We start from the raw sequence: 20,048 nt of genomic DNA, 5'->3' as shown, positions 1-20,048 counted from the left end.
TGTAATTCTCATTAGGAATCTACTCTAATGAAATGCCCACTATGTTCATGCTAATTTCCGCTACACATAAGTTATTAGGCCATTAAATGTTACAATGGTTGGTGGCTACTAGTCCATGAGATTAGTTTCCTTTTGTGGTAATTCAGGATGAATTTTGAGACATTAACTTATAATCGTGCATTAATTTGAAAATTTCAACAACTTACTTTCATCGCTTATCTACTCATCGGCCACAGAATCCCCGTCTATCCTACATCCATTGTCCCTCTTGTGCCTCTCGCCTATCCCATGTACGAAGAAGGCAATCTTGGTGCTACAACTTGTTTGTCTAATAAACAGGCTCTCTTTAGCTAATGGTGATGACACTTTTGACATTACAAGGGTAACAATCGACAACTTGACATTAGTTACCTCCCTCTCTCTCTCTCTCTCTCTCTCTCTCTCTCTCTCTCGGACCCACGGAGACAATCTACAATTAAAGTTGCAATACATGGATTGTGTTCAAAAGTCAATTCTCAGTATAATATCAATAATTAGGGGATGACAAAATTGCTGCCACAAAAATGAGCGCTATATATTGCTTCATCATAAGTTTTTACAAGCTACGAGCCACCAACGATGATGTTTGTATGCAAAATTTAAGCTGGCTGCTGTTGGAGGCAGCATGCACAGTTCTTGATCATGCAGCAGCTGGCGCAGATCCTGAGCCGCATGATATGCTCACTTCCTGCACCGCCAGCTGATCTCCTTTGCTTATACCTGTTTCTTCATCATGGGCCGTCAATGGCGCCGCTGTAGAAGCAGCAGCCTGAGGGAGAGCCCACTGCACCTGGCGAAGGTAGGCCCACCGGTCCTGGGCCAGGTATACTAGTGCCATCAACGCCACCTGTACGCTAAAGGCCACGTTCACACGAAATAGGATGCGGCCGCTGATGAGCTCCAGCACATGCAAGCCAATGAAGATATTTACAAGTGCCAACAGGATGGTCCCGGTGCCAAGGATCCAATGGGCGGCGTACCACACACCCCTCTTCCACCCAGCTCCCACATCCGGCCGCACCACCCCCAGAAACGCCACCACCAAAGGCGCCAACAGCAGAGCCACGCCCAACCTCCCATGTGTGTGAGCAAGCCCCACCGCCCCAAACTCGGCCAAGGCCAGCCCTCCGCCCCCGACCACCAGAAGCAACCCCAAACTTTGCACAACGATGTGGCCTTTAGCTATGCGTCCGCTCAACAACGCATTACCTTCTTGGCGAGCAGTCCTCAGGAATCGGATGAGAATGACGCCAAGAGGCATGCATAGTCCCATGCCCAACCACATGAAGAGCCCATGCAGCACGATGACTTGGAGACGGTCCATGATGTGGCGATGGTCGCCTTCAGCTTCAGCAGCAGCAGCAAGTTGCGCTAAATCGGGACGACAGTGATCTGTTCACAGCTTACGCAGGGCCTTGTCGACGTCGTCCTTGTGGAGCTAAACCCCATTTCTTTGCATTTATATAGCTCCCGTAATCAGCGCGTAATCAAGCAGAAAAGCACGCGCTTAGGGCTAGAAAAGCACACGCAGTCCTCAAACGTACCCGGCACGTTAGTCGTGAAACGTACCCGGCATGTTATTAAGGCCATCTGGAATCATCTAGTGGCGTAGCTGGTTTTTAAAGGCAAGAATTTTGGTAGAGTTTTTCACCTTCAAACTCAACGTTGCATTTATCATTTTCCCCGGATATGTTTGTCTTGAGTTGATGTATTTGGTTGGAACGCCTTGTGGCTTGGATTCTTCAAGGGCGTTGTACCTTTCTAGTTTTAATACACATCAAATGCAAATGCAAAGCTACAATTAATGCGGATTGGTTCTCACTCTCACAACAGCATATGGGATCCTCCTTGGCCTAGCACAATGGCAGTGAACTTTACCTACTAATCTCTTACCTAAAGGCCAAAGTTCCTTGTGCGTGACAATATTGCCATGATCATAGAGGGAGGCATGGAGGATGAAAAATACTCAAAGGAGAGAGTACCCTTGTGGAAATATCCATGGGTTGTCCCTCATATTTTGTAAATAAAACTCGTTTGAGAATTTGACTTTGTTTATTTTTTCAAAGTATTTTTCTATTCCACTTTAATTTATAAAGGTAAAGTATAAGTTGTAACTTAAATATATTTTTTATAATCTTGAAAAAACAATTGATATTTTATATGTTTTATGCAAGTCAAAAATAAATTTTTTCATTTGGGCCACCCAATTTTGATAATAGGCATGGTGATAATTGCAGAGATATATTATCGCAGCTATTATCGTGCGTATATTCAATAAATCATTATCTCACCTATTCCCGCCACTACTCCCAGACATAAAATTCTCTCCATTTTTCTTTGCTAAGCCACGACAATAGCGGTAGTTCTATAGTTTTCCTCTTATAGTGTGTGTGTGTGTGTGTGTGTGTGTGTATGAGAGAGAGAGAGAGAGGGGGGGGGGGGGGAGACCATGCGTCCATGCTGAGATCAAGAGAGCGATTGAGAGAGAGAAGAGAACAGTGTGAATACATGCCCTATGTCCTTCCCCTCTTCCATGATCATAGATGGAGGCATACAGGATGAAAAATACTCAAAGGAGAGAGTACCCCTTGTGAAAAGATCCATGGGTTGTCATCATATAAATCTTGAAACCTGGATGTAGTTATCCTCAAGCACTTTACAAATGAAGTGTTAGCTTGCATCAGTGTGCTTGGCCTTTCATGAACACTAGATTTTTTCCCAAATGCATACCACTTTAGACTATCATTATGCAAAACCAGAGGCCACAATAGTGGTTACCCAAATCCTCCACTGTATGAGCATGCCCGCAATCACTAGCACTACAAAACACCGCTTTTAGAAAAGATATCTACTAAAGCAATGTCAGTCATAATCTAAGCCATACATGTCAATCAAAGCATCAATAATCATGACATTTTTTCCAAATAGTCTACTCCCAGTTCATTAACTCATGCTAGGATTCCACTTGAGCGACAATAATATCCAAAAAGTGGCTTCCACTGTAAGACACAGATATACTATCGCAGCTATTATCGTGCGTATTTTCAATAATCCGTTATCTCACCTATTCCCGCCACTATTACCGTGCATAAAATTCTCTCTCCATTTTTCTTTGTTAAGCCACGACAATAGTGGTAGTTCTATAGTTTTCCTCTTATAGTGTGTGTGTGTGTGTGTGTGTGTGTGTGTGAGAGAGAGAGAGAGAGAGAGAGAGAGAGAGAGAGTGAGAGAGAGAGAGAGAGATACCATGCCTCCATGTTGAGATCAAGAGAGAGAGAAGAGAACAGTGTGAGTCCATGCCCTACGTCCTTCCCCTCGTCCATAGCTTCCTTATCCCTCAAGCTCTAATACCAATCTGAGAAAGAGAGGACTAGCACTACAAGAGGTTGTGTGATCTTGTGACGTTGTTAGCGACGGAAATACACTGGGTTTTTATAACCCCCGGCGTCGCTAAAACCGTCGCTAATAGCGTCGCCATAGGCGTCGCTATATAGAGACGCTCATAGCGACAGTCATAGCGACGTTTACACAGAAGTCTATAGCGATGCTTATAGCGACGCTCCAGAGCCATAAATAGCGACGGTTATAGCGACGCCCGAGATAATTTTTTTTTGGTGACAGGGCATTGAATGCCCTGCCACCCATCAACCATATTGTACTTGATTCACTTTTTAAAAAAAGTGCAAGGGTAGATAATAGACCCAAAATAGTCACCCACAAGACGCATTGTTTGCAAAATTGACAAGCGTAAAATTGACAATTGTACACATCATAGGCAAAATGAATTGATTGGCAAATGTAATAATGACAATTGTACAACATCATAGGCATAAAGAATTGATTGGCAAAATGAACTGCGGTGACAAATGTAATAATATACATGGTTCAAAAAGACGTATAAAATCTGTCGCATGATACATAAGCTATGAGAAACCCTAAACTAATGCTATCTAGCTACGGCTAAACTGACGTCGTCTAGTCAGATGTCTCATCGCGTCCAAGCGGCGTATCTGTCGGATTCTGCAAAAAAAGACAATAAGACAGCTTTCAGTAAGTATAAACATATAACGACATTTATAAAACAATACAAAAAACAGAAAAGAGTAAACCCTAATACTAGCCATGCCGCCGCGAGAACTGAGAATGTCCATCAGGGCGTTTAAGCCCTTCCTGCCTGCGTACTCGCGCTCGTACGGTGTGGGATCATGTCCTGTCATCGACCACTGTCAAAACATACAAAGATTTCATTATGTTGGAATTAAAAAACTCATAAACCCTAAACTATCGAACATAAAGAGCAATGCGAAAACACTTACAAAATCGGCCTCAAATGATGCCCATCCACCGCTCCCTAAGTGGTGCGAGCTCCCTGCCTCTACTCGCGCTCTGGCTGCATCCTTTTGTTGCTTCCACTTGTCGGGATTCTCGCGCGTTGCTTTCTTCGCATTCTTCCAATCTTCTTTGGCCAGCCTATCTGGCCTGTTCCACCCATGCTTGATTGCTTTTTGCACTTCGGAACGCTTGTGTTTGCAGTATTCGCGCATTCAAATCTTCATCAGGTCTTCATTGAAGCGCTGATCCCGTGTTGGAACGGAAAACTCATCATGAAGTATGCTGATGACTCTGGCTTTTAAATCACTTGGTACTTCACTCCATTTGTTTAGTATGTAGTGTCTAAACAGCTGAGAGCAAAGACCACGCATGCGCGAGATCACCTTCTTGCCGTCATCATCCATGATGATGCCGCCGCTGAAGTCGACAGAGTAAGGCAAGCCCTCTGGCCGGTGACGCGTGAACCTGGGTGTCCCGACAGGGGTCTCTAGTGGCGGGTCGATGGGGGTACGGACGTCAGGTGTCTCCACCGGCGTCTGGGCCCCGAAGCGAGGAGTGTCGAGTGGGGTGGCTCCTGGCGGAGTAGGTAGAGGTATGTAGCTGCTAGGAACAGTCAGCCGCGCAAAACCTTGCATAGATGGCGATGCTGTGGCTGGTGTGGGGGCAGGCAAAGAAGGGGAGGGTAAAGAGCCTCGTCGAACACGAGGCGGTGTGGAGGCATCGGCGGCGGAATCCCCACAAAAACCGCCACCGCCACCACTAGAGCGCCGGTGTCTAGACGAGTGTGAAGATCGTCTCGTCGACACCGAAGCTTCGGAGCGCGCCGAATGCTCCGAAAGAGAGGGAGATGCGGATCGAGTAGGAACGCGCGATGATGCGCCAGAGCGATGACGCTCCACGTACCACTGTCTTTGCTGCGGTGACAAAGAAGAAAGAAACTCCTCATCATCCATACCTGCATTAAACACACGAATATTTAAACTTAATATTGAATGAATAGAGTAGACAATGACGCAAAGACCATTAAATACAATGACGTAATGACGCATATAAATACAATGATGCAATGAATTGAGTGATAGAAGAGGCAAGTCGAAAACTCAGAATTTTCAATCAAAAGATGTGAGCGCGAGTAGAAAAGAGCGTTATACACCATGGAAGGTACTTAGAGAACCAGAGCTTTTACAACCTGGAGAAAAATTGTTCAAATACAATATTTGTGGCTTTAAGAGATCTCTCTCTCATCCTCGCATAACTCAGCATAACTTCCTATATCTATATAGAGCTCTCCGTTTAACACATAACCTCTGTTTCATTTTGTAGCTCCTCTGCATGCACCCCATATAGAGTAGTAGCATCTTGATGCTCGTCTGGCACCACTGCAGCGGCTTCTGATTGAGCATCTTCTCTGATCTCCTCCATTGATGCCGTTGTGATTGGCACATGGTAGCCTTCATACATCCTTGCACTACGAGGGGCTACCTCTATGACATACCACCAATTTGATGTAGACTTTGTAGGATGAAATATTACCTGCCAGAGCCACATAACTTACATGAGAGCTTTCAAGCACATAACTTGTAAAAGGGGGATGTTAACTATTTACATACTTACTTGTTCACAATGCTCGGGTAGTACGAAAGTGTCTCTTAGGTCAGCCCATTTCTTAGTAGAATCCACCTCAAGAAAACCAGACTCTCCTCAAAGCATTCCGTCGCCCTGTGTGTCGGCTCATATCCACCACCTCTATGCCAATCCACAGTTGTTGTAGCTCTTCCAATAGTGGATGAAGATACACATCCATATTCTCCATTTTATATCGCCCTGGCACAATCAAGTTTAGCCATAGGTGCCCCTTCTTCGTAGTCAACCACGGGGGAATGTTGTAGTTGACGATGACAACGGGCCATACACTGTAAGATGTTGATCTTTGACCAAATGGATTTACGCCATCCATAGCCAGGCCTAAGCGCAAATTTCGAGCTTCCCTGGCAAAATCCGACCATGTTCCATCTATACGTTTCTAGGCTGCGCAATCTGCAGGAATTCGTAGCACACAATCCGAAGATTTATTCTCCTCATGCCATGATGCTAGGGCGGCCATGGACTTACATTCGAAGAAATGCTTGATGCGAGGAAGCAGAGAAAAATGTCACAAAACCTTTTGTGGAATTTTTGTCCCGTGGAGATCTACTCGATATCTTTCGGAATCACATTTCGGACACTTCTCCATGTCTATGTATTCCCCTCTGAAAACAATGCAGTCATTAGGACAAGCGTGGATAGAATTGTAATCCATCCCCAAGTTTCGCAAAATCTTTCTTGCTTCATCTCGGGAATCTGGCATCACATTGTCAGCTGGTAGTATGTGCTCTTTAAGCAATCTACACAACATAAAAATACGATACAGTCGTGTAAAAATCTATCAGATCATTATACATTTAGAGTTTTATTAAAGTAAACTAATTGTAATAGATCACCTGAAAAGCGCTGTGACGCTAGTGTCACTCCATCCAAACTTTGCCTGCATGTTGAGAAGAACCAAGAGTGCTTTCAATCTAGACATACGTGCTCCATTATACAATGGCGTATCGGCTTCACTTTTCATATCATCATAGATAAGCCTTTCTGAATCCATGATCGTCTCGATCATTTCATCAATCTCGGGCTCAAACATTGCCTCGCTGGGAATTTGCTCTGCATGATCATCCCCCGAGCTGTCAGAGGCTACATCTTGTGGCCTCACATATGCTGCTTGACCAAAGCGCCTGCGAACACGTCTATTGGGTTGCAAGATTGCTACTTGTTGGCCAGCGTCAGAGTCCGACGAGTTATAATTGGCAACAACTCGATCTATAATAGATGGATCGAACTCGCCAAATTCGCGAACATGCTGCAAAGAAACACGTCTTGTCCGTCGCACAGCATGCTTGCATTGATTACAAGGACATAAGACCCTCGTTGAGAGATAGGTGTTTCGGTTGGACGGTCCCACATCCTTGTCACTACTCATAATGAGGATAAAAATCTTATAACTTGGACAACAAATTTAATATTCTATTGGCATTATTCGTCTTATCTCTCTCTCTCTCTCTCTCTCTCTCTCTACCTCACATTCTCTAGTCATGTCCAATCCCCGCACACCTCGGTCTAGAGGTGCACGGAGATCAGAACCACCGGGTTATAATCTCGTCTTTATTGGTCAATACCTATATTTGTGGATACAAGAAATCTACAGACCCACGTCTACATGATACTGCATGTAGTGGACAAAACCCCTTTGCCTCTTCTCTAGCTGTAGCACTTCATAGCATCTTAACATCTTTTCACAGTAGATCTTTTCACTGTTCGTCTAACTCTAAACCCTAAACCGTAAGTAATTCTTGCGTGGACTCGATCTAACGTAAATAAGCGTAAATCTAACTAAAAATAAACCTAAATCTAATTTAACGTAAGTCTACATCTAACCTAATCTTTAACGTCTTTTGGGATAGTTTCCTACGACGTTAAAACTCTCTTCTTCTTGTGTGTGTGTGTGTGTGTGGGTAAACCTAATGTTAACCCTCGTGGCTCACGGACACCCTATCGCCTACGACGGACACTGTAACCATATTATGTATTATTTAGAGTCAGGTACAGGGCTTGTCGGACCAATAGGGAAAGGTAGAGTGATCGCCGATGAGAGGCGCACTTTAACTTGGACATTCAAGGGATTAGTTGGCTAAGCATGGGCGCCCAAGTCTGAATGGGGTGAGCTCCTATAAAAGCCAACTAAACCTAATTTTTACTCATTCTCTCATTTGTGCAATAGAAGAGTGCTCTTGCTCCATCTCCATCTTCTTCTTCTTCACCTCCTCGTGTGTGTGTGTGAGAGAGAGAGAGAGAGAGGCTTCCACTGTAAGTCACAGATATACTATCGCAGCTATTATCGTGTGTATTTTCAATAATCCGTTATCTCACCTATTCCCGCCACTATTACCGTGCATAAAATTCTCTCTCCATTTTTCTTTGTTAAGCCACGACAATAGTGGTAGTTCTATAGTTTTCCTCTTATAGTGTGTGTGTGTGTGTGTGAGAGAGAGAGAGAGAGTGTGTGTGAGAGACAGAGAAGGAGAGATACCATGCCTCCATACTGAGATCAAGAGAGAGAGAAGAGAACAGTGTGAGTCCATGCCCTACGTCCTTCCCCTCTTCCATAGCTTCCTTATCCCTCAAGCTCTAATACCAATCTGAGAAAGAGAGGACTAGCACTACAAGAGGTTGTGTGATCTTGTGACGCTGTTAGCGCCGAAAAGACACTAGGTTTTTATAACCCCCGGTGTCGCTAAAACCGTCGCTAATAGCGTCCCTACGAGAGCGTTGCTATATGCGTCGCTATAAGCGTTGCTATATAGAGACGCTCATAGCCACGTTTACACAGAAGTCTATAGCGACGCTCCAGAGCCATAAATAGCGACGGTTATAGCGATGCCCGAGAGAATTTTTTTTTGGTGACAGGGCATTGAATGCCCTGCCACCCATCAACCATATTGTACTTGATTCACTTTTTAAAAAAAGTGCAAGAGTAGATAATAGACCCAAAATAGTCACCCACAAGACGCACTGTTTGCAAAATTGACAAGCGTAAAATTGACAATTGTACACATCATAGGCAAAATGAATTGATTGGCAAATGTAATAATGACAATTGTACAACATCATAGGCATAAAGAATTGATTGGCAAAATGAACTGCGGTGACAAATGTAATAATATACATGGTTCAAAAAGACGTATAAAATCCGTCTCATGATACATAAGCTATGAGAAACCCTAAACTAATGCTATCTAGCTACGGCTAAACTGACGTCGTCTAGTCAGACGTCTCATCGCGTCCAAGCGGCGTATCTGTCGGATTCTGCAAAAAAAGACAATAAGATAGCTTTCAGTAAGTATAAACATATAACGACATTTATAAAACAATACAAAAAATAGAAAAGAGTAAACCCTAATACTAACCATGCCGCCGCGAGAACTGAGAATGTCCATCAGGGCGTTTAAGCCCTTCCTGCCTGCGTACTCGCGCTCGTACGGTGTGGGATCATGTCCTGTCATTGACCACTGTCAAAACATACAAAGATTTCATTATGTTGGAATTAAAAAACTCATAAACCCTAAACTATCAAACATAAAGAGCAATGCGAAAACACTTACAAAATTGGCCTCAAATGATGCCCATCCACCGCTCCCCAAGTGGTGTGAGCTCCCTGCCTCTACTCGCGCTCTGGCTGCATCCTTTTGTTGCTTCCACTTGTCGGGATTCTCGCGCGCTGCTTTCTTCGCATTCTTCCAATCTTCTTTGGCCAGCCAATCTGGCCTGTTCCACCCGTGCTTGATTGCTTTTTGCACTTCGGAACGCTTGTGTTTGCAGTATTCGCGCATTCGAATCTTCATCAGGTCTTCATTGAAGTGCTGATCCCGTGTTGGAACGGGAAACTCATCATGAAGTATGCTGATGACTCTGGCTTTTAAATCACTTGGTACTTCACTCCATTTGTTTAGTATGTAGTGTCTAAACAGCTGAGAGCAAAGACCACGCATGCGCGAGATCACCTTCTTGCCGTCATCATCCATGATGATGCCGCCGCTGAAGTCGACAGAGTAAGGCAAGCCCTCTGGCCGGTGACGTGTGAACTTGGGTGTCCCGGCAGGTGTCTCTAGTGGTGTGTCGATGGGGGTACAAACGTCAGGTGTCTCCACCGGCGTCTGGGCCCCGAAACGAGGAGTGTCGAGTGGGGTGGCTCCTGGCGGAGTAGGTACAGGTGTGTAGCTGGTCATTTGGTGATGTAGAAGTGTTCTATTATATTGGGGCATGCCATAGTTGAGCTGACAAGCCGCTATGGTCAATTTTTGTTCATAGGACTTCGTGCACTGCTGGGCTTCTAGGGTTTTTTCCTGAGCCTAGACTTGCTACCTGGGCATATAGAATTGATCATTGATAAGCTTAGAACTTACCCCTAATGTCTCGTGTGAGACGGCGCTGTAAAAGGGCGACTGTGGACCCCAGAAATCGCGCGCCAAGAAGGTCGAGAGCTCTCTTCTCCAAGAGTGACTAGTGGAAATGAGATGATTTCCTGAGCTGTCAGTATCAATAACGGTGGTTTTTGAGCTTTAACTCGCCATTGGTATCTTGGTTTACTTTGGTCAGAATGTTGTGGTTGAGTCTTTTGAGACTTAACTCTGCATTACTTCATTGGTTTTACAGTTTGCGGAGAAGATAAGTGCTCCTTTTTCTTCCATATCCATTGTGTTTTAGGTTCCCTGCTCGAAGATGCTCCTCTTTGTGTTTGGAACCTTGGAACCATCTTTGGTACAATAGATGATGTTTTGGGCACCCAAATTTGAATCGGCTTACCTTTAAGTTGTGCTTTTGGTACCCAAATTTACCTGATTCCTTGCATGCTACTTGTAGCATTTACTTGTCTATAGGATGTAGAAGATTGATTGCTTCGTGGTTTGCTCTGCTGGTAACCTCCTTTCCATTCCTCTTTACTCGGTGCAATTGGAGCAATGAGTTGTTTTCCTTTAGGTGATAGCTTAAGCTGATTGGTATCCCAATCTGGTACTGGCTTGTACTTCCGCATCCATGAGATTTCAAGAATCATTGTTTCATTCTTGTGTTCATCTGTTAAGCATACAAATTTATGAGGGCATGAACATCCATGTACTATCACATTTAAGTTGACTACTCCCAATGCTGGTGTTGGATTCTTGTTGCATCCTTTAATAGTCGATATTCTTGTTGTCAAAGACTGACTTGTTGCTTTCTTGTACGTGGAATAACTGACTGCATTTACTCAAGATCCCGTATCAACCAATGCATTTGTGCTATGATTGTTCAGCTGTACTTTGATGCAAAGGTCTATTCCATCTAACCATTCATCATCTGTGTGACACTACATCTTTCTGTAATTCCCATAGTCCTTCATCTACTTCCAGAGTGTTGATGGGAATAGGTAGTTGTTGATTTTTGAGAGCAGCTTTCCTTTTGAGTACCTGAAGTCGAGCTTCCTCTTGGGCTTCATCAATAACCTATTGCTTTGCTACATGCATCTTTTCTAGCAATTCATTGGTAAGCGGCAAATTGTACTTCTTTCAAATGACATTCACTAATCCACTTAGCCATTGGTTCACCATCTAGGGTGGAAAACTTAACGGCTCTACTTGGACAAATGTCTTCAATGATAAATGGTTCATTCCCCCTTTTCTTAAACTTGGTAATGTGTTGCTTAACGGAATAGAGTAAAATTAAGTCCCCTTTTTTGAAGATTTTTGTAACTAAATGGGATAGGGATCCGATTTGTTATGGATGACCATAAATTCATTAAGCAGATAATTAATTACTTTATTGAGGAAATGAGTTCCCCTATCACTGACAATTTCTCCCAGGGGGCTCACTCTATATACAAGATGGGATGCCACCTGCGACCGAACAACTTTGATAAAACCCCTATATATGACTCATACTAGGGAATATGACCCCCCTTTCTACGCTTATATGACAATCAATGCAAAAAACTATCATACCCTTATCTTACATATAAAATTTAGGTCTCACATCAGTCTATGCTTTTGAATTCACTGGAGGTGCAGTTTCATGGCGATCTCGTTTGCAAGATTGTGTTGCCTTGTCTACTACAGAGGCTGGGTATGTTGCAGCTTCAGAAGCTTGCAAGGAGGCTATGTGGCTTGGTTGGCTAGTGGGAGACTTGGGAATCAATGTTGAGATGCCTGTGTTACATTGTGATAGCCAAAGTGCTATACACTTGGCAAAGAATTCAGTGTTTCATGCAAAGGCAAAGCATGTGGATGTGAAGTATCACTTCATTCACGAGGTGCTTGAGGACAAGAGATTGCAGCTTGCCAAGATTCACACCACTGAGAATCTTGTTGATTTGCTCACAAAGGGCTTACCTTCAGAGAGGTTTGCACATTGTTGCACACTCATGGGCATTGGGTAGGTGATCATGGTCATTGTCTACCTGTATTGTATGTATATATACATTGTCACCCCAACTTAACGGCACATTGTCCATTAAGTGGGAGGTTTTTGGTGTGGTAAAGCCCAATGTGCTGCGCCTGAGTGTTGGGTGACCGGAGACTACTGGGAAGTAACACTGACCATTCATTCTACATAAAAGAATAAGGACTCATAACTCTTACACTATTGTGTTTGGAGTCCACCCAAACCTGTGTCTCATCTCTTCTCCATTGATGCACACACACACACACACGCTCTTGCATGCGCACTTCACTTTTCTGCTCTCTAGGACTTGCAAATAGAATCAATTAGAAAGCAAACCAAGAGACATTTTCCATGGGCCTCCCCAGAATGCATATCTACTAATCCCCATCCATGAAATAAAGCCATAGACATCTTCTTAGTGTGTCATACTTGTCAATGACTTTTGAAGTACAACTTAGTGCCACAAGAGTAAAACTAAAGGGATTTTTAACGCAATGTACATACTCACCTTGAGAGTGGCAAGCAAAACAATCCCTCAATCCAACCTAATGCTTTTGATATTTCTCTCTATCTAAACGGTGCCCATAGAATGGGCTATGACATTCTAATGATTTCTAGTCTAAGACTAGCTGATGATTAAAGTGATGGTTTGATTATTGTCCTCTTTAGTTGCAAATGAAAATATATATTATTGATCAAGTTATCTTGTCTCTTTCCAACAACATGGTGATAGATATTCTGTCTCTTTCTTGCAGCACGATTAAGTTATCCTGTCTTTTTCTTTCAAGATTTAAAAGTGATGACTTGTTAACTTCATGATAAGTCTTTCTAATGATGACATATTTGCTTGATTGGAAGATATGGAAGAAGAACTTAACCACGTTGAAGCACATGCCATCTACAAAGGAGAGAGAGAGTGTTATGGCCAAGAGAAAGACCTTGAAGCTATTGCTAGAATCGAAGAGGACGAATCTGGGTTGTAAGGTGAGCCTCTCAGCCTTAAGGAGTGCAGGAAGCTATGTCCAAACCACTTTGTGCGCGAGCACTATTTCCAATCAGAGGCAATGCAAAGGAATCAATCCTCGTAAAGCTATCATATTTGTAGCACAAAGGACTTGCACGAGTATTTCTACAAAGATTCATACGATGAGAGAGATCGAGTTACGCCAAACAATAACCAAATGGAACTATACTTTACACACAGTGTTATGTTTACAAAATCCTTGGGAGGCGTGTAGATTGGTCAGACCGCCCCAAGAGTTCTGGCATTGGGCAAGGTTGAATTGCAGAGAAAGTGGTAGCAAGTAACACCAATAATCCAATGCTTGCATGCAAACATCCCATAGTTGTGCTTCCCAAACATTCAGAGACGCTCATTGCATTATCAAGCCAAGAAAAAGATCTTGCAAGCGAAGGAGAGACACATGACATTTTACACGCTAGAATCCGTGAGCTTGAGATAGAGCTATCAGAGGCCCAAGACAAGATGCATCACTATATGGACCATTTCCAAAAAAGAATGGGCCTTTGCAACAAGGATATACAAACCCATCTCCCACGCCTGAAAGTACTGAGTTCAACATAGATGAAATACTCAACAAGCTGACTCAATCTTTTCTAGCCTTAAGCGCGTGCTTTTCTGCTTCATTACGCACTCATTACGGGAGCTATATACATGTAAAGAAATAGCTTTATCTCCACAAGGCTGAACCACGTATATCGTGTGTACTCTCTCTACTCTATAATGTCTTGTGTGTGAAATCTATCTCTCTCCTTAAGTAATCTACTCAAATATCTATTCAGCTACGTCATGTCTCCTAACAAATTAAAGCATTGTTGCAGTCGTTGTGGCCATCTAGCTTCTCTTCAGATTCTGTGCAAAACTACACGATGCAAGGCATCTTGTTAGGCTTTGTATTAGAATTTTGCACAGAACTCCACGACCATGCGAAGCACGTCCTTATGCTTTGCCTTCAATTCCACTACTTGACCCTTATTGAGCTTCGGCATTTGCCTCTCAGAGTCCATATTTGTTAAAAGTTTCTCAATAAACTTATTATGCCGAGCAGGGTCAGAAGCTGGAATATCAACAATCTCAATGGACTTGAAACATGAAGATCCCCCGTCTTCATAATACTTCATGTAATTTTACGATCATTTTTTGATAGTATACAAATGCGTGTGATGGTTTTCATGTGAGTCATCCATGTAGAGTTGACAAGATTTACCAAGTATTATCTACTGACTAATTATTGTCTTTGAGGTTTTGTAGATTTTGAATTTCCTCACACATGGTACGTAAAGCCATGATGATATTACTATTTTAAGAGTTTTATTTGATTTGAAGAAAGCGTCTCTGATGCCATGGTATTGCATTTCCTTACAAAAATAGTGTTTATGATGCCATGGTATGTAAAGCCATGATGGTTTCTATTTCAAAGTTTTTTCTAAGCATCTCTAATGCCATGGTACATAAAGCCATGATGGTTTCTATTTCAAAGTTTTTCTAAGCATCTCTGATGCCATGGTGAACATTCTGATGCCATGGTACGTAAAGCCATGATGATGACACAACTGCCAGTTGAGATCTTGGGGGCCCAATGTGTTTATTACATGCCAGCTTTATATATATGTGTGCACATGTGATTACGTTGATATTACGTTTGTTTCTTATATGTTGTTTGCACATGTAATTGCATCGACATTACGTTTGTTTCTATGTCGTCTCTAGAGCGGCGCAAGCCGTCTCTAAGGACAACGTGATTTGGTTATTTATAACCTTCACGTCTTGATATGTTTCTTGAGTTGATGTTGTTTACAGGATAAAAGTCACATCAAGCAGTTTGTATCAGGGCTCAAAGATATTGAATTTTCATCAATTCAATTGTATATATATATATAGGGTTATTAAACTTCCAAAGATGCTTGAAAGCACAGATTGTATATTATGGAGTGATGTGGCTCTTCGAAAATGAATTTTGCAAACTTTGATAATTGTTAATATAACAGTGCATGTTTATGGTGCTGTGGGTTTTTCCCTTGTATCCCCAAAGGTTTTTTCATCCACAGGTAGGGACTCATATTTAAGTGGGGTGTTGGAGCTATATATACCAACCCCTATGCTATATATAGCTAAGAGTCCCCATTGTATATGTTTACTTAGTGTGTTCTCTCTACACACTTTGAGGTTTTCATATAATTGTGTAACGTGTTCTCTCTATCTCTCTCTCTTCTCCATATACCTGCACTCTCTTCCTCCGGTTCAACACCTGTAAGGCTAGCAAGGTAGCAATAGGCTTGCTCATACAGTGGAAGATTTGGGTAATTACTATTGTCGGCTCAGGTTTTCATAATGATATTTTAAGTGGTATGCATTTGGGGAAAAATCTAGTGTTTCATGGAAAGGCCAAGCACACTAATGCAAGCTAATACTTCATTTGTAAAGTTCTCAAGGATAACTACATCCAGGTTTTGAGATTTATATGATGACAACCCAGGGATCATTTCACAAGGAGTACTTTCTCCTTTGAGTATTTTTCATCGTCCATGCCTCCCTCTACGGTCATGGCATATTTGCCTAATATTGTCACGTACAGGAACTTTGGCCTTTAGGTAAGAGATTAGTAGGTAAAGTCCACTGTCATTGTGCTAGGCCAAGGAGGATCCCAAATGTTGTTTGAGACTACTACTACCCACTTTGCCTTAGGCCACTGTAGGGTCAGTGTTTGTTAATAAGCATCCAAGCGACAAGGCATTACTAACTGATGCAAGCTAACACTTCATTTGTAATGTTTGTGAGGATAACTTCATCCATGTTTCAAGATTTATACGAGGGACAACCCATGCATCTTTTCACAAGGGGTACTCTCTCCTTTGAGTATTTTTCATCCTCCATGCCTCCCTCTATGATCATGGAATATTTGCGTAATATTGTCACGTACAAGAACTTTGGCCTTTAGGTAAGAGATTAGTAGGTAAAGTCCAATGCCATTGTGCTAGGCCAATGAACATCTCAATTATCACAAAAGGAAATTAATCCTATCAACCACTATCCACCAGCCATAGTAATAAAGGCATGACATATCATAGGAAATACTCTAAGAATATTCCCTCAAAATTTTCCCCGAGAGAGTTACCCCCGAACCCCTACCTTAGCACTAGGTTGGTAACCTAACAGGACATAAAAGTGTCCTTTTAGGGTTTTGAAAAAAACCTCCAAAATCATAGTAGATCCACTCATTTTGTAAAATCCTTTCATGAGGTTATAGTTCAAGGCCTACTACACATGGAAAAAATAAGAAACTTGTAAAATTTCTCATCTTTTGGTCACACCAAGCCTCCAAAGTTGATGGACCAGTACATTTTCATCAAAACAGTCATATCGTATGTTTTGTTGCATAAAAATAAGATTAGGGATTTTTGTAGGACTTGAGATGAATTCCCTAGTTAACTTCAATGGGTTGGTGATCAGAACATATGATTGCTTCTCACTCACTATTTTTTGTTTTGCCAAAAGAAATAGGTATAAAAAAGTTGTTTTGCCACGCTCAATACAAATAATATATGCATGTTTTCTTAGTTCCCTAAACTGGGTTCACCAGTATGAGTTGTAGAATCCCATAGAAACCATTCAATATCTAGCCAAATTTGATCCTTATGAATAGATATGGTTACTACCTACAAAATGCATGTAGTTGTCACAAGAAATTAACAATATTGAAAAAGCTATACTTGATATACTAGAATGTTTCGTTTTCTTCTATAATTGAAAAAATCAACCATCGTTGTCTACTATGAAAAATAGGGTTTAGGTGCCCCAAAAATCAAGGAATATTAGCTTTATGTTACAATATGCGACATAGAAAATCAAAACTGCATTTGGATATCATGAAAGCCACCAAAAAAGTCATAGAAGAGCTAAAATTGGCTAAAAAGCAGGATTTGGCAATTTTTGTAATTTGGTCATAACTTACAACTTTAACATTTATTTCTCCCTAGAAGCATCAGGTAATGTTGAGGACTACTAAAGATAGTTCTCTAGCATTATACATCTCACAACCATGAATTCTAGAGTGTTATAGTTGCAAAAAGTTGAAAAAAGCCAAATACAGGACCAGTTTTTTCACACAGTTTAGGTTGTGAAATGTTGTGCAAGGACAAGGTTAAAGATGGAATTGATATTCCAAAAAAATGTCGAATTTTTTTCAGCTCATGAGACAACTTTCTAAACAGATAGCCCCTCAAAATCCATTTTGAAACTCTTGACATAATTCAAGGAAAATGGTCACTTAACAGGACATAAATGTGTACCGGGACATAAAAGTGTCTCATTACCAACCTAGTGTTAGGGATTGTTGTTGTCAAGCCTAGGGTAAGAGTGAGCAGACCAAGGGCTAGGGACATGCGATAACGCGGGTCCTATAAATAGCATGGCCAAGGGTCTATATAGGGTACATTTGGGTGGTTATTTGCATGTACTAGTCCTCTCTTTCTCAGATTGGTATTAGAGCTTGAGGGATAAGGAAGCTATGGAAGAGGGGAAGGACGTAGGGCATGGACTCACATTGTTCTCTTCTCTCTCTCTTGATCTCAGCATGGAGGCATGGTATCTCTCCCTCTCTCTCTCTCTCACTCTCTCTCTCTCTCTCTCTCTCTCTCTCTCTCTCTCTCACACACACACACACACGCACACACACACACTATAACAGGAAAACTATAGAACTACCACTATTGTCGTGGCTTAACAAAGAAAAATGGAGAGAGAATTTTATGCGCGGTAATAGTGGCGGGAATAGGTGAGATAACGGATTATTGAAAATACGCACGATAATAGCTGCGATAGTATATCTGTGACTTACAGTGGAAGCCACTTTTTGGATAGTATCGTCGCTCAAGTGGAATCCTAGCATGAGTTAATGAACTGGGAGTAGACTATTTGGAAAAAATGTCATGATTATTGATGCTTTGATTGATATGTATGGCTTAGATTATGACTGACATTGCTTTAGTAGATATCTTTTCTAAAAGCGGTGTTTTGTAGTGCTAGTGATTGCGGGCATGCTCATACAGTGGAGGATTTGGGTAACCACTTTAGGTAAGAGATTAGTGGGTAAAGTTCACTGCCATTGTGCTAGGCCAAGGAAGATCCCATATGCTGTTGTGAGAGTGAGAACCAATCCGCATTAATTGTAGCTTTGCATTTGATGTGTATTAAAACTAGAAAGGTACAACGCCCTTGAAGAATCCAAGCCACAAGGGCGTTACAACCAAATACATCAACTCAAGACAAACATATCCGGGGAAAATGATAAATGCAACGTTGAGTTTGAAGGTGAAAAACTCTACCAAAATTCTTGCCTTTAAAAACCAGCTACGCCATTAGATGATTCCCGATGGCCTTAATAACGTGCCGGGTACGTTTCAGGACTGCGTGTGCTTTTCTAGCCCTAAGCGCGTGCTTTTCTGCTTGATTACGCGCTGATTACGGGAGCTATATAAATGCAAAGAAATGGGGTTTAGCTCCACAAGGACGACGTGGACAAGGCCCTGCGTAAGCTGTGAACAGATCACTGTCGTCCCGATTTACCGCAACTTGCTGCTGCTGCTGAAGCTGAAGGCCACCATCGCCACATCATGGACCGTCTCCAAGTCATCGTGCTGCATGGGCTCCTCATGTGGTTGGACATGGGACTATGCATGCCTCTTGGCGTCATTCTCATCCGATTCCTGAGGACTGCTCGCCAAGAAGGTAATGCGTTGTTGAGCGGACGCATAGCTAAAGGCCACATCGTTGTGCAAAGTTTGGGGTTGCTTCTGGCGGTCGAGTGCGGAGGGCTGGCCTTGGCCGAGTTTGGGGCGGTGGGGCTTCCTCACACACATGGGAGGTTGGGCTTGGCTCTGCTGTTGGCGCCTTTGGTGGTGGCGTTTCTGGGGGTGGTGCGGCCGGATGTGGGAGCTGGGTGGAAGAGGGGTGTGTGGTACGCCGCCCATTGGATCCTTGGCACCGGGACCATCCTGTTGGCACTTGTAAATATCTTCATTGGCTTGCATGTGCTGGAGCTCATCAGCGGCCGCACCCTATTTCGTGTGAACGTGGCCTTTAGCGTACAGGTGGCGTTGATGGCACTAGTATACCTGGCCCAGGGCTGGTGGGCCTACCTTCGCCAGGTGCAGTGGGCTCTCCCTCAGGCTGCTGCTTCTACAGTGGCGCCATTGACGGCCCATGATGAAGAAACAGGTATAAGCAAAGGAGATCAGCTGGCCGTGCAGGAAGTGTGCATATCATGCGGCTCAGGATCTGCGCCAGCTGCTGCATGATCAAGAACTGTGCATGCTGCCTCCAACAGCAGCCAGCTTAAATTTTGCGTGCAAACATTATCGTTGGTGGCTCGTAGCTTGTAAAAACTTATGGTGAAGCAATATATAGCGCTGATTTTTGTGGCAGCAATTTTGTCATCCCCTAATTATTGATATTATACTGAGAATTGAGTTTTGAACACAATCCATGTATTGCAACTTTAATTGTAGATTGTCTCCGTGGGTCCGAGAGAGACAGAGAGAGAGAGAGAGAGAGAGAGAGAGAGAGAGAGAGAGAGAGAGAGGGGGGGGGGGGGGGGGGGGGGGGGGTTGTCGATTGTTACCCTTGTAATGTCAAAAGTGCCATCACCATTAGC

The 20,048-nt window shown here is 42.8% G+C and overlaps 2 protein-coding genes across 2 annotated transcripts; one reads left to right on the top strand and one right to left on the bottom strand.

The window, feature by feature from the left end:
* Nucleotides 1–679: 679 nt before the first annotated feature.
* LOC147427681 (cytochrome b561 domain-containing protein At2g30890-like) lies at nucleotides 680–1,615 on the bottom strand. The gene is made up of 2 exons (XM_086496759.1): nucleotides 1,609–1,615; nucleotides 680–1,410 (listed from the first exon to the last, which is right to left on the bottom strand). Exons 1-2 carry the CDS (start codon nucleotides 1,613–1,615, stop codon nucleotides 680–682), a joined length of 738 nt encoding a protein of 245 aa, XP_086352885.1.
* Nucleotides 1,616–18,926: 17,311 nt separating this feature from the next.
* LOC147427680 (cytochrome b561 domain-containing protein At2g30890-like) lies at nucleotides 18,927–19,810 on the top strand. The gene has a single exon (XM_086497662.1). The coding sequence runs from the start codon at nucleotides 19,009–19,011 to the stop codon at nucleotides 19,690–19,692; it is 684 nt and encodes a 227-aa protein (XP_086353788.1). The 5' UTR covers nucleotides 18,927–19,008; the 3' UTR covers nucleotides 19,693–19,810.
* Nucleotides 19,811–20,048: the final 238 nt, after the last annotated feature.

This window comes from Adiantum capillus-veneris, chromosome 23, assembly GCF_014529385.1.
Source record: "Adiantum capillus-veneris isolate H3 chromosome 23, ASM1452938v2, whole genome shotgun sequence".
In the NCBI taxonomy this organism is placed as follows: domain Eukaryota; kingdom Viridiplantae; phylum Streptophyta; class Polypodiopsida; order Polypodiales; family Pteridaceae; genus Adiantum; species Adiantum capillus-veneris.
The sequence above is the reverse complement of the archived record's forward strand: the minus strand, read 5'-3'. Positions and strand labels throughout refer to the sequence as shown.

Excerpts from the sequence above, each read along its gene's own strand:
- LOC147427680 (XM_086497662.1), top strand. The coding sequence starts at position 19,009 with ATGGACCGTCTCCAAGTCATCGTGCTGCATGGGCTCCTCATGTGGTTG.